We start from the raw sequence: 19363 nt of genomic DNA on the forward strand, positions 1-19363 counted from the left end.
CCTGAAAAAGCCAAAAAGGGACAAAGTGGAAACTGAAATGATGCTTTTAGCAAATTTCATGTCAAATCCTGCAATTAAATATAATAAAATACTGCTTTATCCATTCCATCATAGTACAGGGATTGTCCAACAAAGGGACATTTGGTCTTTCATTTCATATCTGGAAATTCAGTGGAATAGTTAAATGGAGTAACATGAAATGAAATGTTGAAAGAGTGTTCTCGGCGTCATTTAATGTTCATTTATAAGAAGTGCTAAATATTCTTTTATAAAATCATCCCAAATAGCACATTTCTTTCAAATTCAGCCTTTAATGATAATGCCTTTTAAAACATTTACATATGAACAATATTTAATGTACACTTTTCACGTGACTCAGTGGGTGAACGGTGCCACAGTAGCATTTCTGTGCAACAACACTTTGTGCATTCAAGTAGAATTAACACAAATGTACCTTTTTAAATAAAGCAACTGATGGTTAAGAGGAAAAGGAAGGAGCAAGACGACTTGATAAGTGCGCTAGTAGCTGGTGAAACAAAGGGCTCTGGGTATGCGTGTTATACAACCACTTGATGGTAGAAGACACACCCTTTGTGCCTTGACATTATGTGCAAGCGGCCCTTTGTGTGGCGGTGAGGAACGGTCCAAGTCCAGGCTTTGTCAAACTTCTCCCTCCAAATGAACTCTTATGTTTTGCCTCCACAAAAATCACATCTCCACTTTCAGTTTGGCGGAGCACATGGCCTCCCCCAGCTTGTTGCTGGCCTTGCACACATACACCCCAGAGTCAGACGGCTCCAGATCAGCCAGAACCAGAGAGCAGAGCCCGTCTTCATGCTGCTCCATTGTCACTCGGCACGATCCGGACACCGGCTCATCATTCTGAAGCCACTTCATCTCCGGCTGCGGGTAACCTGGGATGGAGACAATAAGAGGAATAGTTTTGATATTCAAGTTCAGCCGGTTTAGATCTCGGTCTACTGCAATCTGAGCTTTTCAGACCACGTCTTTTCTGTCACTCTACCGTTGACGAGGCACGTGAGCCGAGCCGTCGCTCCTTTGGGGAGGGCGGTGTCCTTCAGGGCGCGCTGGAAGCGAGGTTCTCTCTGAAGCTGCTTATCCAGAGACTGGATGGCCTCCTCTGCCTCTTGGCTCCAGCCTGACTCTGGATATGAGAGAGCGAGAGGGAGAGCAAGAGAGAATGATGAATAAAACAGAAACAAGGCTTTACAGATCACAAAAGGGTAAACTTGAAGTGACAATCGGAAAGTGTGAGTCATCTGCCATATGCATGTAGCTCCAGGACATAGGAGGACAGTGTGTGTGTGTGTGTGTGTGTGTGTGTGTGTGTGTGTGTGTGTGTGTGTGTGTGTGTGTGTGTGTGTGTGTGTGTGTGTGTGTGTGTGTGTGTGTGTGTGTGTGTGTGTGTTCGTTCTTTTTATCGGCCTTACCCTCTGAGGAGCTGCCAGGAGAGTCTGGCCTGTGAGAGAGATTAGCCATCCGCTGTAGGGCCAAAACAGCCTTGCCAGTTTTCTGGAAGTTAAAAAAAAAAAGGACAAATGGCACTGGATGACAACTAGACCAACCAGGCTCGTGGTCTATATGGGACAAAGGATTGAAAAGGTCATCACGGGGAAGCATTGATAAGAAAACGGTTCAACGCAGGGACAACGGTGTTGTCATTTTTTTTTTCCAGCGTTACCTTCCACTTGCGCTTAGCCAGAAAGTGTTTCATCTTCCCCTTGTTGAGGGACTTGGTGGGTCTGCGGCTCATTGGGGTAAAAGAGGCCATCCAGGGGTGGGCGAGGGCCTCGGCACACGACAACCTGCATCTAGAGGGAGGAGCAGAGGCCGTCAAACGCCGGCAGTGTCCTGAGAATTAAAACTCCCGGCTCTTCCCGAACAATATTCAGAACTTGCCATGTGGTTTGCACATTTTTTTTGTGCAAATGTCACATGGAAGTCTTTGCTCATACTCTTGTAGTTGCTATTGAGCTTGAAACTGTCAACGTATCACAAAGTGGTACGAATCCAAGCAGTTTGTGAGCACATTTCATCTCATCGGGTAGGTCATAAAGGAGGAAGGGGAAAAGCGGACCAACCTCCGGTCCTTCTTCAGGAGGGAGCTGATGAAGTCTTTAGCCTCATCAGAGATGTCCTCAAAACTCTCCGGGTCAAACTCAAATTGGGCAGCGGTCACGAGAGCTAAAGTCTCTGCATCGTTGTTCCCCTGGAAGGGAGATTCTCCACTGAGCCTATAGGTCACGAAACAATTCGACAATGAATACAAACGCATTGTGTCACCTTTCTGCAGAGGAGGCATTTGTACCCATCAACAATGTATTTTTCAAAATTGAGATGAGGATAAATTAAATGTCTTCACTTTGTTATTCCCTCAAATATATGCCCACTTTAAGAACTGTACTAATACAACACCACCAGGAGATGGCGCCACATTTACATTTGTAGAAGCGTTGATAGATATTACATTTGACATCTTTCCCCACACTTGAAGAGTCTGAACAGCCCTCCAGCATCATCGTTCTCACTTCCACAGAGTATCCCCAGTTGCATTCGTTCTCTCCGGAGTGCGTTACTTCGGCTGCAACTTAAACCACCATCACCATTTGCTCGACTTACAAGATGAAGCAGATGACTCCGAGGCTCCACATGTCGGTCTCCAGGCCCACGGGCTCGTAGTTGATCACCTCGGGGGCCACGAACTCCGGCGTGCCGTGCATCACCAGCAGAGGTTTGCCCTCCTCTGAAGAACATGCGAGAAACGTCACCCTGAGTCGTTTTGCGTTTGCCCGTTTATGGCTACAGTCATCTGTAAATAGACCACCCAGTCTGGAGATGCGGCTGCTGGAGCGTCACCAAATTTACTGCCCGAATTGGCTTCACAGTTGAGCTAGCTGTGCATTTAAGAAGACTCAGTGCATTGTATACATCTAGGCAGTTAGAAATAACACTCCTTGATGTTCTCTTTGGCGCAAATTAAAACGAGTGACCCTGTGTTGTCAGGAAACCCACATTCAGGGGTTGGAAAAAAAAAATCAAACTATTTTTAAACTTGATGCAGCCCAAAAATATATTTTTAGTGCATTTATGTGAACCATAGCAGGAAGCATTTTATTCTCCACGCTGGGTGCACAAGGCTGCACAACTTTGAATGGCGCCTTATTAAGACCCTCGGATTTCCCTGGATTGTAACTTTTACTGGAATACACAAAGAACGTGCCACCCATAAGAATGCACTCTGGGTGATTTATTCACCGTCCCTAGTGAGGAAATGCAAACGCCATTTTAAGAAAAAAAAGCAGAAAGAATATACATGCCGAGTGAGAAAGAATTACTCTAAACTTAAGACACAGTTTCCAGCAAACTCACCCAGTTCACTGGCCAGGCCAAAGTCAATGATCTTGATCCGCGTGCCGGTCGTGTCCACGCACACGATGTTCTCCGGTTTGAGGTCCAGGTGGACGATGTTCTGCTTGTGAACGTACTGCATGCCCTCCAGGATCTGCTGCATGTAGCGGGCGCTGGTGGGCTCCGTGTGCTCGAAGTTGTCGTCCACGATGCGCGCAAAGAGCTCCCCGCCCGCAATACTGGGCAGACAAAACCATCATTCAGGTCCAATGCTTCAAAAACAGCCCATAAATATTTGATGCAGACCATCAATATGAAGGCATAGTCTAAATCATACAAATGATTATCGTCACCGTGCATCATCAGCAGATGACACCAGATCAAAGTCACCTTTCCACTCCTCCATTACTTACTACTCCATGACCATGACCATCTCGGAGCGCGTTTCGTAGGCAGCCAGGCACTGCACCAGTTTCGGGTGGTGAAGGCTGTTCATTAGTTCGATCTCTTTGCGAGCCGCCGTTCTCTCCTTGGCGGTTCGGGCTCGGTAGAACTTCCCCGCGACCACTTGACCCGTGTCTTTGTGGGACATCCGGAACACCTGGCCAAACTTCCCACTGGAGATGTTCAACCCAAAACAAATGTTTAAAAAAAAAAAATAAAAAACTACAACTTCAAGCCAGTTATCAATTTACTCGTATACAAAAGAGTCCATGCTTACACTCCCAGCTTCTCATGCACATCGTAGAAGTCCTTGGTCTTGTGTTTGGTGTCAATGGTCACTGTGACGTACGACTCGGACTCTTCCTTCTTCTTCTTCTTTTCTTCTTCGAACACAAAATATACACACACACACACACACACACACAGGTTAGAAATGAGCACATCCCTCCTCTTCTCAGACAGTTCAAAACTTACTTTTAGTCGCCATCTTGACACACTCCGACTCCTGGCTCGGTTCGCTGACCCCTGCCGAGTTGTAGGCTCTGACCCGGAAGCGGTACCGCCCGTGAAGCTCCAGGCCCGAGCGCACGTGGTAGGACGTGCTTTTACAACGGCTCGTCGCTTCGGTCCAGCTCTCGGGCTCGTCCCGGCCCTCTCGTCTCACCTCCACCTTGTAGCCCAGCACGGCTGTGCCTCCGTCGTAGCTGGGACCAGTCCAGCAGAGGACCAGGGACTCGGTGGACAGCTGGGAAACAACAGGTTGGGATGCTGGTGGGTCGGGCCGATCTGAGGAAAAAAATTAAAACACAAAATGCAACAGGTGAGTCAGGTAGCATCATCTGGAGCGGTTTCCCACCTTCATGTCTGTGCCTGCATTAAAGAAACTGGAGAACTCAAATGATCGCTAAATAATTAGACCAAAGGGAGTCTTACCGATAACACTGAGGGAGACGGTGTGCTGGGCAGAGCCTTTCACGTTCCGTACTACGACGGCGTACGAACCGGCGTCCTCTGGACAGGCCTGAGAGATCTCCACGTCGCTCTGCGTCTCACTGCTCCAGATGGACATCCTCGGCCCAGCTACCACCACCTGAAGAGGAAGCACACACCGAGACATGAGCTGGTGCAGAACTTCAAAAGAGAGAATATAACGTAATGCCATCAACCGCCGGGACCAGCGTCACCTTGTTCTTTTTGTAAATCCAGCAGCAGGCCACGGGGACACAGCTGCTCCTGAACTCACAGTGCAGTCGGGCCTTCTCTCCTACCCGAACCTCCACCTGCTCTGGTGGGTCTACAAACGCCACAGGAGGTCCTGGGGAGAAGCAGAGTTGGTTTAATTGACAAACACAGACCACAGGAAGTGTGACAAATGTCAAGCTTCCATGTCGCACTGCCCTCTACTCACCTTTAGAGACTTTAGTTTGCAGGTCGATGTCTCTGCTAGCTGTGGAGGCTGAAGAAGAAGGTAGATTTATAGGCGTGTGTGTGCCTCTGTAGGCGGGTTTAAGAAGCGTCTAACCAATCACATGTGAGCAGTCATGTTTGGTTGCATGGAACACTGCAATCAACAGACAGCCAATGCGTTGCACTTTTGAATGACAAGGGAGGCTCTACTTATAGGAAGCGCAAACATGTGCGCTGGTTGGCTTCAACAGGTGAGTGACGTTTAAAACACAATAAGAAACAAAATGTATGTCATTCAAAATCTCACTGTCACTATGCATGTGTGTTGCTGCTTCCCTGCCCTCTATTGTCAGCCTATTTATGATTCATTTGCATTATTTGGAAGAAGAATTTTTTAAATATGTAGTACAACAAATATATATATTTTTAGGAAGCTTAACATAAGTTTGCTTTGTACCTTTGTCGTCTTCCTCTCTGCGCTGGCTTCTCTCTGTAGAAGCTGGAGATAATTTGGTGTTTTTGGGCGACCCAACCTTGAACGTGTGCAACTCATGGTCGCGTGTTCTGAGGATTTCCTTTGTTGCTGTTATCAGAAACAGGTTTACTGTACACAGATCGAGTGAATACAATTCATCCAAGGACAGGTTGAACTGTATGTGACGTGTGTGTGTGTGTGTGTGTGTGCGTGTGTGCGTGTGTGTGTGTGTGTGTGTGTGTGCGTGTGTGCGTGTGCGTGCGTGCGTGCGTGTGCGTGCGTGCGTGCGTGTGTGTGTGAGGAATTTCTAACTTGACCCTGCTTTACCTGTGATGTCTAACACAGCGCTGCTTGACCGTTTCCCTGCAGTATTCTCAGCTACGCAGGTGTACGTCCCATCATCTCCACGTGAACACTGACTCACAGTCAGACTGGCAACGCCATTTTGGAAGGAAGTATTGCTTGAGTGCACCTTCTTACCTACATGACAAAATAGGAGTGGGCGAATGATTTCACAGTTAAGGATGATTGATAAATATCCTTCTGAATGCAGGATATTGTGGCTCGACCCTTGCTCATAATGGAGAGGAGGAGGTAGACATTTTTTCACGTTTTTTGGATAATCAGACATTTACCATTGTGTAGCCAGGAAACGCTCAGAGGTCGACTTCCTGCGATAACCCCTCGAAAAGAAGCATCCCTTCCTTCGCGGGCCGTGCAGTCCCTGAGCGGTTGTTTGAAGTGAGGCGTCTCGAGCGCCGGGACGGGTGTCAGCCTGGAGCCTGAGCAGAGCAGAGCAGAGCGGAGAGGTTTGGGACAGTGGGTTAGCTTTCAGATGAGTGTTTCCTCTACCGGGGGAAAAAGGCCATTAGCCAATATTTTAGTGGAGGGTTATGGGCCTTTCCACCCCAGACATGACGTGACTATAGACAAACTTGAAATGCACCGTGTGGTGGACGCCATTGCAGTCTGAAAACTGCTGACAGATGTGTGTTCATCTGTTTTACCTCCAGGCAGAGCAGCACTCAGTTCCAGTTCATCAGCTACTTGTTGCTGTCTCTACTGCAGTGTGTTAGCTGTGAGTGCAGGCGTTGGGAATTTGACATGTTGTTTACAAGACTTTCCCACCATATGTGTGTGAGTGTGTGCGAACACACACATGTACTTTGGTGTGTGTACATTTAGGGGGGGGGAGAGAGGCAGTTTGCCTCCTGTTTGTCACTCCTATGTACTCCGAGTGCCTAAAGATATTTCTGACAACAGAAACTACAAAAACGACACACTAATCGTGTGACATTTTGAGAAGCAGCCCAAGGGGGGAGCTAACCGTAACGTATGTGTGCAATCTAACAGACCCCAGTGGTCCTGGTTTCCCCTGATAGGCTTTTGCAATGCCCGCATGTCAAAGAGAGAACACGAGTGCTGCAGGGGGTCTGAGGCTTTAGGTGAGGTAAATGTTATGAATAGATTCCAGCTCTGTTATAGAAATGAGAGTGAGGTATTAAAAACACAACTGTTCTCCCGTTCTTCCAGTCTTTACCTGCTGCTGATGAGACTCCCGGCGTGTTGCTTCCCGTGAACGTCCTCTTGGTTGCATCCGGCCCATCCTCCGTTTGCTCCTTCACACAGAAACTTCTGGCTTGAGGCTTGAGGGCCAAACGAAAAGTGGACACATAGGTCTTTGGCTTCCCGCCATCCTTCTCCATCCCTAAGTAGAAATGGAACAGCCGCTCATCAGTCAGGCCTGCTCTTCCTGGTGTGTTGCGCTCGGTATGTAAAAGCAGATGTGTTGAAAAGTCGCCCTGTCTCGAGTCACGCATCTTCTGACAAGCTAACAGGAGGAGCCTCTTGTTTTCAGGCGGCCTCTGAAATCACAGCCCACCCTCAGCCCACCCTCAGCCCCCCCCCCAGTCCCCCCCCCCCCGAGTTCTCAGGAAACAGCTCTGTTTTTTGGAAGTCCAATTAAAAACACACATGTCCAGCCCCCACTGTCCCTCTGCACTGACAACACAGGGAGAGAGACGCATGTGACAACAAAGAAAACAAAAGTATGAGAGAGTCAGGAAATGTGTGGGAGAGACAAAACAGTCAAGCTGAAGAGAGACAGAGGCCACTGACATGGATAGAGATACAAGAAGCACCACAGAAGGGTAAAAAGCATCGTTTACCTGGTGGCTTTCCTCATTAAAAACTGCTTCTCCTTTCAGGAACGTGCTCACACATTCCCACCGTCAGCTTTTTTTAGCCATGTTACCCCCTGTAAACACCGATTCCCTCTAAACACTCAGCGGGTTGAGCAACGCTGCCAGAGTCACCGCAGGAATCAAGAGAAGCCTGTAGGGCAGCTTTCTGTGTGCATCCACTCCGCCGCTGTGCGACAGACGACATGTAGGGAAACCACTGAAGGGGCTTTTCATTTCCTGGGCCTTTTTGAGTTTCTTTGAATGAAAGTGGAGATGTGGGACCATGTGACCACAAGTGGTAAGCTCCACATGTAAATGAGACACCTTTTTTCAATTCTGTTGAGATGTAAATAGATACGGGTTTGCAGGCTGGGTGTGTCTCCAAAGGTGTGCTCTGGTTTACCTTTTGTTGCGTGATCGTTGGCTACAGACTGGTTTTCTCTGTTACTCGTCTGTAAAAGCCTCACTCACTTGAATTTTATTTTTATTTCCAGAATACAAGATTTTGTCTTCCATGAGCATTTCTCTGATTGTTGCTCATATTAAGTTTTGTTGTGTGTCAATAAAGTTCATTCAAACTATATTACATTGTATATTTATTTGTTAGTCAATATGCTCTTCAGTACAATAAGCCTATGAGCCGTTTTAGATCATTTATAGTCTATAATGACTGTTTTATAATATTATTATGCTCGTTAAAGTTTTTATTTTCTCTGATGTTGTGATCCAAGTAAATCCACATGCGGCTTTGATACAAACCACAGATGAATATTACATTTTTTAGCATCGGAATGTGGAATTAACAAATGCATTTGTGGCGGATCAGTTATTAAGACAAACAAAGGATGATTGTGTAACACACGACGCTGCAATAACAGCGGTTGCATGACATTGTTTTCTAAAAGCTACCTTCAAACACGTGTGTTGATATGTTTCACTCAATAGCAGTCACTGCAGGAATGTAAGGAAGCGGTCACATGGACTGGTATGTGTAAGTAGTACCATATGGTGGCCGGCACATCATTTACTTTAGACTACAAACATGTCCCCCTGGCCCTGAGAGAGAGTTGATTGATGCACCAGATAAGGAGCAAAGCTTAACTGTTTACTGGCTAACGGACTCACTCCGTCCACCTCTAAGCTCTGAGACACAAAGAAAAGTCACACATGTTGCAACACGAACACAGATGTGGTTCAAGGAATGAATAAGACTGATGTAAGGCTGAGTTGTAAAAGTGAATTCCTTTTCGGGCTGATTAATAACCAAAAAATGGAGATACTCCACTTGGACGATAACGGTAGAATGGAAAACACAGCATCCAAATAAATAACCGATAAGTCACATCTGAAATGTCTAATGATAATAAATAAAAGACTATGAAAACACATGACGTCACCCTGGAAAAATGTGCTGCTAACGCCGAAAACAGCTCCTCTGAGCTTTGGCACATTCCTTAGAACGAGCCATATAAGGTCAAAAGCTACATCAGAATATTACAGAAACTTAAATACTGGGTTTTTTTGTACCCGTGTTCGAACCTTGACATTATAGAAAGTATTGTACAATGAGCTGATAATATTTCATAAAGAAAAATAGCCCCATAACCCCCTCTTTCCTCCGCAATTATCCTTATCAGACGGAAATGCACGGATTCTACCGAGTCCTGTGGAATTCAAAACAGGAAAAGCAAAGAGTGGGAAGGACAAAGTTCCCAAACTATGGTAATCGTTGTACTTCCTTTTCCCATGAAGTCCTTCAAGACACGCACAGTGTTATCCTGTTCCCACAAAACTCCTTCAAACGCACGCCGGACTCCATCACTCCGTTCAAGTGGAGGGAACCCAGATGATTCATTTTTGAAAAAGTGGAATGGGGCCCTCCTGTGGTCGTTCGCCTCACGTTGCAGAAAGGAGCAAATCTGAATCAAACGGCATCGGTGACCCGTGCAAAAAAGACGGTCAAAACAAGACAACATAATATCAAAAATAGTCATCTTCTGTCTCTTCAGCGTGACATTTCTTTGCAGGCAAATAAGACCAAGCAGATAGGGCCTAGTGTGCCTCGTGTGACAGATAAAAGCACACACTCATGTACATGTAAACGACTCGTCCTCTATAGCAGATAAGTCCTTTGAATAAAAGGTAAAACCTCGTGACTCAGCCGTCGACCTGTTTTGTCATGATCATTCCCTCACATACGTTCAAAGAGCCCGTGTGATTCAGTGGTTAATGAGGACAGAGAAAAGAGCAGCATTTCTGACATTATGTCTGGAATTAGAAAGCAGCATGGTCCGTCACAGACCGATGCACCCTGGCTTGAGCTCTAAGAAAGCGGGGGATGAATACTCTGAGATGGACCGTAGAAAAAAAAAGACATGAATGGATAGAAAGAGATGTGGAGAATGGAAGACACTGGCAGTGTGTCACAAAAGCATTCCGGCCACTTCGATAGAGCCAGAGGCCTCGGCCCTCTTCCAGCCCGGTGGAGCCGGGTTATAGGCTTCCTGCGGGCCGCTGGTGTTGGTGGAGAAGCTCCGGGGGAAGAGCTCGGTCCTCAAACGGATGGAAGAAGACCCCGAAAAGCTAGTTCCAGTCGACGGCTCCAAGTGCTCAGACGCTTTGAACTGAGGCAGCAAAGAAACAGAATAAAGATTCACAGTCTCTCGACATCTTTCTGTATGTTTACCAGATGTTTTTTGTGGGATTTTAGTGGAGGAGCTAAATACAAGTTTGAACAGGAAAAGTTTTCCACAAGCTAGCATGACTAAATTACAGTTTTTAAAAACATACAACAACACTTCTCTCGGTTATTGTCACAGGGCCTCTCCCATGATGCCGAGCTTTGGCTTTTGTTTTTTTGACCCATCGGGAGCTTTGCAAACCGGCGTCGGTGCCTTTAAAATAAGAGTCAGAAACGAGCTCATCCATTGGGCCAATTTATGTTCCTAAAGCACATACAGGCTATATTGTGATATTGAGATTATCATATTTTATAGTACTTTTCGCACTTCATAAATGCCACTATTCAAATAGTGTAACAGGGACTTTGTGTGTCCATATCAGATGAAATGTTATCAGTCGACCTGCTCATTTCCATATGACACACTCACTACAGAACTACATGTATGTGCTCAGTCTGTGTCTCTTCCACTCAGACTGTGGAGCGTCTGCTGTTTTCTCTCTGTCCTCAGTTTTAATTTTTACTTTTTAATTACAAATTTGGATATCCTGCAGCAAGTGTGAACGATGTGCACGTGCTGCAGCTTCAAATGTTGCTTTGTTTTCTTCAATGTGCTTTTCTTGGTGAGTAATAATCAGACAAACTTTCTGCAATGATTTCCTTCCACACTGCAGCAGGTTGACATTAAACTAGCATGAAATCGGCAGCAGACATGGATTTAATGTGGCCGTATATAAGCGCTCTGCATTAATGTTCAAACTTCTTTCTCAGGCATCTGGGGTCGCGCTCATCGTCATCGGAGTGCAGGAACACTCGGCATACTCGCTGTTGGGCTCTTTTGCAATGCAAAGCCTGTCCAAAGTCTCCATAGTCCTCATTGTGGTGGGGGTCGCTATAACTCTCGTCTCCATATTGGGCCTTGTGGGGGCATTCTTTAATAACACGTCTATTGTGTCCTCTGTAAGTATAATGCTCCATAACGAGGATTAGAAGCTTGTTTCTGGGACAGTTTTGGCACCATGATGGATGTTATTATTTTTCTGTTGTAGATTAAATGAAGACAGTTTTTTTTGTTGCAAGGTTTTTGATACGGGACGTGACCTCATGCTGTTTCTCTATGCACTAGTTCATCTGTATCCTGATCATCATCATCATTCTGGAGATACTCACAGGAGCCGTCTTTTACGTGTTCGGCAAAAAGGTGAGACGCTTTGATCCTGAGGTCAAAGTCGAAACATTTACAGTGCTTCTAAGGGAGTACAAAAAAACAACAACCTTATAATCTTCTTTATTATCCCTGTAAACTGTCCTCCAAAAGATGAAGAGTGCTATCGACGACAAAGCACGAAAGGTGATCCATGACTACAGCCCAGAGAAGAGACACGCCATCGAAAACATCCAGGAAAAGGTGATCTACAGAGATTCATGTTTCGTATTTGCAAGACGTGCTTGATAGACCGTATAGAGAGGCAAATTGAACCCGGGGACATGAATACTCCAAGGCACTATTGACAGCACATCTGCCACAGTTTTTCATGGTTAGCGCCGTTAGCTATGAGCCGCCGGCTCAGGCGTCGCCATCTTGAGAGCCGTCGAGAGGCGATAGAAATCTCGCATTGTGCACCTTTAAAATGAAACTGCAGAAAAATAATTATTCTGATGACAGTAAAGTGCTCAGACGATCATTAATGGAGAAGCAATTCAATCCTGAATATTATCTCCTAAAAAAGTATTTGTAAATATAATTAGAATTTGTATCTATTGTACACAGATGATGGTTTGACACCTCATTTTAAAAGTGGAATACCCACTTTTCTTAAATTTCCGCACAATAAACTTTGATATGTGCTCTAAATTGGTTTTCGTGCTGCACCATGCATAGACAGATCCACAACCTCTAGCAGTGGCCTCAGTGCTCTCTTTGTGTGTCGTGATCCACGCTACAGTTCAGGTGCTGCGGTGCAGACGGCCCCGCTGACTGGTCCAGCGTCGAGGGCTGGGAGAACCACGATGCCGTGCCAGACTCTTGCTGCGCGGTGAAGACTCCGGATTGCGGCAAGGACAAGGATCGCGTACGCGCAAAGGTCTGCTGGGGAAATCTCATTTCAAGTTCACAGTCATTTCACGTCATCTCTGTGAACACATGACGTGTTTCATGCGTGCTCCTCCTCAGGGATGTGTCATGGCCATCCAGATCTTCATGAAGAAGAACCTGCAGTGGGTTGCTGCTGTCTGCATTGGTCTTGGAGTCGCAGAGGTAAATACATACAGCTGATATATCAAAAATGCCAGAATAATCTATATGCAGTTTCCAACTATTTGCATGATAAGATATTCATGTAAGCAATGGTAATGCAGACATTTGAAAAGTAATGGCAGGAATGATGATAAAGCCTATCTCCTCCTGTTTTGCCCCAGGTGGTGGTGAAGACCAGAATTAATTTGATTTCGCAGAGAAAGAAAAGAACCTCTCTGACCCGTCTTTGAGTTCATTTGCTGCTAGTAACGTACGACCTTTTTTTTTTACCCGTCACAGATTCTTGGAGTAGCAGCCGGGATGTGCTTCTGTCTGAACATCAAACAAAAAAGCTACGAGAACATGAGCTGATGCGTCGTCGTGGGCCAGCACCGCCGACTTCTCACACCACATATTTAACCCGTTTTATTCGCTTTTCTTGTCTATTCTTTCTCAAATTTGACATAAAGACTAAACATGTATGTCACTGATATATTAACAACCCTGCATTGCTTCTTTCTTACTTACAAATGGAAATATTTTAATTTGGTTATAATAGTCTCATGTTTAAATTTCATGCTACTGGGAATATTTTCAATAAAGGTGTGATACGCTCTGGTTGAGTGGTTCAGTGTGCATGTTTAACCACTGATCTTGCATGCAGCTGTTTGGTTCTTCGGCTTGTGTCCAAACATGTCCATCACATGCACCTCTAGGAGTTTTGAGCAGTTCATCCAAACAGCATTTCTGTCCTTGAGGTCCAATTATATTTTACAAGACAAAACAAAAGAGAAAATGTGTTCTGTATTCATATTTTGTCTTTGGGTGGAGCTAATAAGTCATACGTTTAGGAGAGATAATTGTCATCAAGCGCGGATGTGATACTTTAAGTAACAAACTACATTTCCCGGAAGCCCTCTTCCGGAAATGCGTCCGGTCTCAAAATGAGTCCGACGCCCAGCAAAACACGAAAAGTAACGTGTGCGCTACCGACCGAGACAAACTGAAGAAAAGACAAGTTCACCAGCAACACTGAGACTAAAATCAACAAGGTAAAAGTAACAGTTTTAATGCGATATTATTTACGACCATCACTAGCCTTAATATCTGCTATGTAACAAACCGCACCAGCTAAGCTAACAAGCTACAGCTAACGATAGCTGTTAAGGCTTCATAGTATGTTGACGTCCAACTGGGGATGAAGCAAAAGTACAACATATACTGCTTCAGTTGGTGTGACACTGTTAAGTAAAATGCATTGATTCATTAATTAAACATGTATCATTTAACTAGCTAAGTAGGCCTAAGTGCATGTTAAAATGTAATTAAAGTTATCCTCTCTTTATCTGTGAAGCAGCATGTCAGAGGCTTTGATCAGGAGAATCAAGGAGCTGGAGGCCGACCTGGAGCAGCTCAAGTCCCAGCTGAAGGAGACGGGTGAAGCTGGAGATGACGCGGAGCAGACGTCCGATCCGTCCCCTAATGAGAACACAGACTGTGAATCTAACGCCAACGCCGGCAGCAGAAAAAAGGGCAAGAAAGCAAGCAGGGAGCGTCCTTTCGACTTCTCCGCCAACCCTCGGCGCCACGTGGCTCTGCGGCTGGCTTACCTGGGGTGGTCCTACCAGGGGTTCGCCGTCCAGGAGAACACGGACAACACGGTGGAGGCCAGACTCTTTGAGGCGCTGCTGAAGACGCGGCTGATTCAGGACCGACAGACCTCCAACTACCACCGGTGTGGTCGCACCGATAAAGGAGTCAGTGCTTTTGCCCAAGTGAGTTGGAAGTAACGAGGAGCTGCACCATTAGGCAGACACATAAACGACCTGCAGACACTCAACACCGTCTTTTTCTCCACAGGTCGTAACCATTGATTTGCGCTCCACACAGTTTTGCGGAGGACTGGGCGTCGCGGTCCCCGAACACGTCGTCGTTAGTGCCAAGACCAAAGCTGCCGGCTCTGAGCTTCCGTACGTGAAGATGCTGAACAGAGTCCTGCCCCAGGACATCAGGATCTTGGACTGGGCACCGGTGGCAGAGGGCTTCAGCGCGCGCTTCGACTGTCAGTCGCGCACGTACCGGTACTACTTCCCCCGCGGGTCGTTGGATGTCGCGTCAATGGCAGATGCTGCAAAAAGGTGGGTGAAGACGCAACGCGATGAACCCTGATGTGTCACAGTTTCTGATTTTTTTTAGGGGCCTCTTAACACCCAACAGATACGTGGGCACCTTTGACTTTCGCAACCTGTGCAAAATGGATGTGGGCAACGGAGTCCTGCAGTTTGAGAGGACCATCTTGTCGGCTTCCATCCGGCCTGCGCGTCCTCAGCTCGTCCCCAGCACGGACCAGTACGACCTCTTCATATTTGAGATCAAAGGACTGGGCTTCCTTTACCACCAGGTATCAAGAAGAGAATCTCACTCTGGGGTTTTACAGCTCTGCTTAGCGATAACTAATGTTAATTTAAAGCCGCTCCACATTGAGGATTAATGACATTTGCGGTCTCTTACTGCAGCGAATCTCCTGTTGTGTTATGCTGCAGGTACGATGCATGATGGCACTGCTTCTCCTGATAGGGCAGAAACTGGAAGCCCCGGAGATAATTAATCAGCTCCTGGATGTTCAGAGCAATCCCAGGAAGCCCCAATACAGGTGTGAATATAGGACGTTTTCCATATCCTGATGGTAACAAACAAAGAGTGAAACTTCAATTGCATCTCCTGTCTTGTCTCCAGCATGGCGGTGGACTACCCGCTGGTGCTGCACGACTGCCACTTTGAAGGTTTGAGGTGGAAACAGGAGACTGAAGAGGTGACCCACGTCCTGTCTGCGCTAATACAACACTGGACCCAGAGTGCAGTCAGGACCCACATCCTCCACGGGATGATCCAGGGTCTGGAGGCCATAGGTGAGAAATAAACAGACCCGGACAACCTCAACACTTTTTAGTTTTAGTCTAAATAATGATTTAGGAATCTTAACGTCTGCTCAGAACATCCACAACAGACCATGTATACTTGTTTTCCCATCCCCAGGTGGAGTGTCCTCTAACCACTGCTGGCTAGTAGAAGGCAGCAGGCAGAAAAACTACCGGCCGCTGCTGGAGCGTCCGTGCTGCGAGAGCCTGGAGTCCAGAATAAACCATTTTGTGAAAAGAGGCCGGCTGGAGCTGGAGGAAGGGGAGAACGGAGGCGAGACGGTCCACAGAGGGAAGAGGTCCAAACATTACCGCAACTCCTCCAGTGAGCCTGTACTGTCAGAGACGCCGTTGTCAAAACAAAGTGCGGATCAACAAGCTGAAACGGAATGAACTTGGTGCGAAAACATTTTTTTTTTTTTTTTTATTTCCAATGGATTTACCTTTTTTTTATTTCATGAAACTGTGTTTGCATTTTTGCTGTGAAATAAACACGTTTTGGAAAATAAAATAAAAGTGTCCGTTTGGTTTTCAACGAGCGAGGCGGAACTAACGTAACAAACCATCGGAAGACGTTTGAGGTGGCACTCTTCAAGCTAAGAAGCTAGGTCATTAGCAACCAGTTGTGTAATAGTCAAGAGTCACAGACAGCAACGTCTAACAACACGAACCGTCTCCAACCTTTGTCGTCTTTTATTGTTTAACTGGACGGAGCGGAAATGGCTGCGCACTCGTTTCGGTGCATATTTACAGTGACTCCGACCGGAAGACTTGCGCTAACGTTAGCTTGTTAGCGATCCTGCTCGTTTACTGCACCTTGCCTGGACTCTCGCTGCACATTCGGTAGAATTAAAGGAGCGTAACGCGATCGCGAGGTAAGTTAACGGCATGAATACTTAAAAGAAGTCTTTGATAACTGTGACAAAGTAACTTAAATGTGTTTGGAAACAACCAGTCGGTCCCTTAGTTGATTCCAACTTTAAGAAGCAGCAAAGTGTGTTGAGGGTTTATTTTGGTGTTCAGTCAAGAATAACTTCAGAGCTGTCAAACGGACCCTAGTTTACTTATTAGACGTAATACATAACCTGCGTGCAGCTCAGCGCCTCCTCAGCAGGGGGCGTGTTTTTATACCTCGTGACACGTTTTTTAATCTGGACATATTTGGCATCTTGGGTATTTGTTAGTCAAATATTGCAACAATTCCGTGTTATATTGACACTGTTGTGTGTGGGTATATACATTATTTTCTGTATTTTTTAATAGCCTTTTTATTCGTCAGTTTAGTGTATTTCCACTTTAAGGAAAAAGTTCCCTGATAGATATTTTTTGCATTGCTCTTATTTACAAACAAATCCAGCTTTAGCCAATGGAGTTGTTTCTAGCTGTTTTATGTTTTATTAATTTCTGCTCCGCCTCCAGGAGTCACCATTAACAGTACTGCTGTGTCTCTGCCTCCAGATGTTCCTGGTGGGGCTGACGGGGGGCATCGCCTCGGGGAAAAGCGTTGTGTCTTCAATGCTGCGGGAGCTCGGGTGCCCCATCATTGATGCAGATGTTGTGGCCAGGAAAGGTAAGCGAACGTGTCCCTCCCCCCCCCCCCCCCCCCCCCCCTTTAATCCGGCTGAACCCTCAAATGCACACAGATGTGGGGTTTGGGATTCGCCCCTGTGGCTCACATCACTGACTATAACAATGTCTGTTGTTATACTGAAGGGGACAGACAGACAGAGAGACCGGGCCTGTAGGAGGTTCATTAATAAGACGAATGCATGAATCACCACGGTCCGTCTCTGTCGACTGCAGGGACGACGATGATGATGATGATGATGATGATGATGTAGTTGCGTGGTGAAGATAAAAAGGTCACAGATCTAAGTGTACATTGTATGTCGGAGAAGGCTTTACGCTAAATATGTGATTGAGTCCGTTACATAATGGATTTAGATCATCCCTCCAGTATATCTTCTTGTGTGCCATTTTTTTTTTTTAAAACATTGAACCACAACTAAATCATTTTTTTTTTTAAAACACGTATTTTTTTAAATTAGACACATTGTTTTGTTCTCGATAAACAGTCGTGGAGCCGCACACCCCCGCCTACTCCTGCATCGTCTACCACTTCGGGCCCGAGATCCTGCTGGAGAACGGAGAGATCGACCGGCAGAAGCTGGGTCAGCTCATCTTCGCCGACGAGGAGAAGAGGAAGCTGCTGAACTCCATCACCCACCCGGAGATCCACAAAGTGATGCTCAGAGAGATCCTGCTCTACTTTCTCAGAGGTGAGGGAGGAGCTTAGTGCGGCTCACTCATCTTGGTGGTGACCGTGGAAACATACTGCAACAGTCACGACTCCGACTCGCTGCATTAATTCTTTAGCAACTCGAGATATCTCAAGTGCCTTAAAATAAACGAAAATGTGCTTGATTCTGTTATTTTCACAATGTCGGTGTAAGTGCGTTGACACTAATTGATTCTTCTTCTGCCTCTCTAGGGTACCGCTATGTGGTGCTGGATGTGCCGCTTCTCTTTGAAACCAGACGCCTCACTCAGTTTCTAAACCACACTGTAGTAGTTTACTGGTAAGACTTTTCCCCCACCGTAACTTTTCCTGACTGTTTGTACACAGGGTTCACATTTTAAATCGTTATATTTGCAGCTTGTTTGTGACAGAAACTGGCCATTAAGCCCAGTTTTTGTTGGTGACTTATTGGTTGCCTCTCTCCAGCCCCCTCTGTGTGCCTCGTTAGCATGACTCACCGCCTCTGGATTTTTTTTTTTTTTTTTTTTTTAACAAGGCACCATAAATAACCTCCATTGTCTGTTCCTTCTTTCAGCGACCCTGCCACTCAGCTCTCGCGCCTGATGCAGAGGGACGGCCTGACCCAGGAGCAGGCCGAGCAGCGCGTGGCCGCGCAGATGCCGCTCAACGAGAAGCGCGGCTTGGCCAATCACGTGGTCGAGAACTCGGGCGGCCGAGAGGACACCCACCGGCAGGTGCTGCGGTTGCACACCAAGCTGGAGGACTCCATGGACTTCCTCTTAGTGAGGGTCGTCGCCATCGCCGCCACCACCGGTCTGGGTGGGATGCTGCTGTATGCCGCCAAGATCCTTCTGTCCTAACGGCAGAGGAGAGGGGAGGAGAGAGAGAGAGAGAGAGAGAGAGGAGAGAGGAGCGTGTGAATAGAAGCAGGCGGAGTCACGTCGGGAGGTCCCCCCCCCCCCCCCCCCCCCCCCCCCCCCCCCCGTGCAATCTACTGTGAGATTAGTTTCACAGCGCCCACCACTACAGTTCAGCGGTGGGACACGCTCTGTTTGCAGTCAACACTGGCTCACATTATCGACACAAAATGCACTGACGAATGTGGCGCGAAGGGTCTGAACGTGCAATTCCAGTTGGTTCCGTGATACTTTAAGAGTCTCGACGCCGGTACGGTGATCACGGCTCGTGGGCCTACAGATCTCCAAGTGAAACATTTTTGGGTGATGGCGTAGATTGTGAGTTAAAAACACGAGGAAACAGATTTACATTCTTAGCTGTCGGTCCTCGGTCGTAAGTAGAGAAAAGACCAGCGTCATCTCCGCTGATGAATACGTTTTAAATTGGTTGCGATACTCATCGTAGGAAAACATAATAAAATGGCCGATGTGAAC

General features: G+C 46.5%; 4 protein-coding genes across 7 annotated transcripts; 3 read left to right on the forward strand and 1 right to left on the reverse strand.

The window, feature by feature from the left end:
• Nucleotides 1-297: 297 nt before the first annotated feature.
• On the reverse strand, nt 298-8241 carry LOC137886714 (myosin light chain kinase, smooth muscle-like). 3 transcript variants are annotated; one of them, XM_068729294.1, is made up of 18 exons: nt 7864-8241; nt 7236-7403; nt 6331-6477; nt 6023-6175; nt 5678-5803; nt 5222-5269; nt 4998-5128; nt 4747-4903; nt 4288-4599; nt 4091-4196; nt 3783-3986; nt 3391-3608; nt 2641-2764; nt 2103-2255; nt 1703-1832; nt 1452-1533; nt 1025-1165; nt 298-914 (listed from the first exon to the last, which is right to left on the reverse strand). In XM_068729294.1, exons 2-18 carry the CDS (start codon nt 7399-7401, stop codon nt 709-711), a joined length of 2604 nt encoding a protein of 867 aa, XP_068585395.1. In that variant the 5' UTR covers nt 7402-7403; nt 7864-8241; the 3' UTR covers nt 298-708. The 3 variants fall into 3 exon arrangements, with proteins under 3 accessions (XP_068585395.1, XP_068585394.1, XP_068585393.1); XM_068729293.1 differs by lacking the exon at nt 7864-8241 and having other exon boundaries at nt 4091-4193; nt 7236-7519; XM_068729292.1 differs by lacking the exon at nt 7864-8241 and having other exon boundaries at nt 7236-7519.
• Nucleotides 8242-11047: 2806 nt separating this feature from the next.
• LOC137886725 (CD63 antigen-like) lies at nt 11048-13384 on the forward strand. Its single transcript, XM_068729309.1, has 7 exons — nt 11048-11181; nt 11330-11518; nt 11685-11759; nt 11877-11966; nt 12505-12642; nt 12732-12815; nt 13095-13384. Exons 1-7 carry the CDS (start codon nt 11125-11127, stop codon nt 13164-13166), a joined length of 705 nt encoding a protein of 234 aa, XP_068585410.1. The 5' UTR covers nt 11048-11124; the 3' UTR covers nt 13167-13384.
• Nucleotides 13385-13742: 358 nt separating this feature from the next.
• On the forward strand, nt 13743-16228 carry pus3 (pseudouridylate synthase 3). 2 transcript variants are annotated; one of them, XM_068729306.1, is made up of 7 exons: nt 13743-13846; nt 14149-14569; nt 14655-14932; nt 15012-15195; nt 15338-15447; nt 15531-15703; nt 15831-16228. In XM_068729306.1, the coding sequence occupies exons 2-7, from the start codon at nt 14153-14155 to the stop codon at nt 16103-16105; spliced, it is 1437 nt and encodes a 478-aa protein (XP_068585407.1). In that variant the 5' UTR covers nt 13743-13846; nt 14149-14152; the 3' UTR covers nt 16106-16228. The 2 variants fall into 2 exon arrangements, with proteins under 2 accessions (XP_068585407.1, XP_068585408.1); XM_068729307.1 differs by having other exon boundaries at nt 14152-14569.
• A 60-nt stretch (nt 16229-16288) lies between these two features.
• Nucleotides 16289-18950, forward strand: dcakd (dephospho-CoA kinase domain containing). Its single transcript, XM_068729308.1, has 5 exons — nt 16289-16587; nt 17171-17282; nt 17788-17991; nt 18204-18291; nt 18547-18950. The coding sequence occupies exons 2-5, from the start codon at nt 17171-17173 to the stop codon at nt 18830-18832; spliced, it is 690 nt and encodes a 229-aa protein (XP_068585409.1). The 5' UTR covers nt 16289-16587; the 3' UTR covers nt 18833-18950.
• Nucleotides 18951-19363: the final 413 nt, after the last annotated feature.

This window comes from Cebidichthys violaceus, unplaced genomic scaffold, assembly GCF_023349555.1.
Source record: "Cebidichthys violaceus isolate CVI_PGR_0920_01 unplaced genomic scaffold, fCebVio1.0.p SCAF_45, whole genome shotgun sequence".
NCBI lineage: Eukaryota > Metazoa > Chordata > Actinopteri > Perciformes > Stichaeidae > Cebidichthys > Cebidichthys violaceus.

Coding starts and splice junctions, on each gene's coding strand:
- LOC137886714 (XM_068729292.1), bottom strand. CDS start 7,515: ATGCGTGACTCGAGACAGGGCGACTTTTCAACACATCTGCTTTTACAT. Junction 5,804..6,022: donor CGCTGTGTTAGACATCACAG/GTAAAGCAGGGT, acceptor TTCTGATAACAG/CAACAAAGGAAATCCTCAGA. Junction 3,609..3,782: donor ATGGTCATGGTCATGGAGTA/GTAAGTAATGGA, acceptor TTGTCTGCCCAG/TATTGCGGGCGGGGAGCTCT.
- LOC137886725 (XM_068729309.1), top strand. CDS start 11,125: ATGTGCACGTGCTGCAGCTTCAAATGTTGCTTTGTTTTCTTCAATGTG. Junction 11,967..12,504: donor TCGAAAACATCCAGGAAAAG/GTGATCTACAGA, acceptor TCCACGCTACAG/TTCAGGTGCTGCGGTGCAGA. Junction 12,816..13,094: donor TTGGTCTTGGAGTCGCAGAG/GTAAATACATAC, acceptor TACCCGTCACAG/ATTCTTGGAGTAGCAGCCGG.
- pus3 (XM_068729306.1), top strand. CDS start 14,153: ATGTCAGAGGCTTTGATCAGGAGAATCAAGGAGCTGGAGGCCGACCTG. Junction 15,196..15,337: donor TGGGCTTCCTTTACCACCAG/GTATCAAGAAGA, acceptor GTTATGCTGCAG/GTACGATGCATGATGGCACT. Junction 15,704..15,830: donor CCAGGGTCTGGAGGCCATAG/GTGAGAAATAAA, acceptor TCCCATCCCCAG/GTGGAGTGTCCTCTAACCAC.
- dcakd (XM_068729308.1), top strand. CDS start 17,171: ATGTTCCTGGTGGGGCTGACGGGGGGCATCGCCTCGGGGAAAAGCGTT. Junction 17,283..17,787: donor AGATGTTGTGGCCAGGAAAG/GTAAGCGAACGT, acceptor CTCGATAAACAG/TCGTGGAGCCGCACACCCCC. Junction 17,992..18,203: donor CCTGCTCTACTTTCTCAGAG/GTGAGGGAGGAG, acceptor CTGCCTCTCTAG/GGTACCGCTATGTGGTGCTG.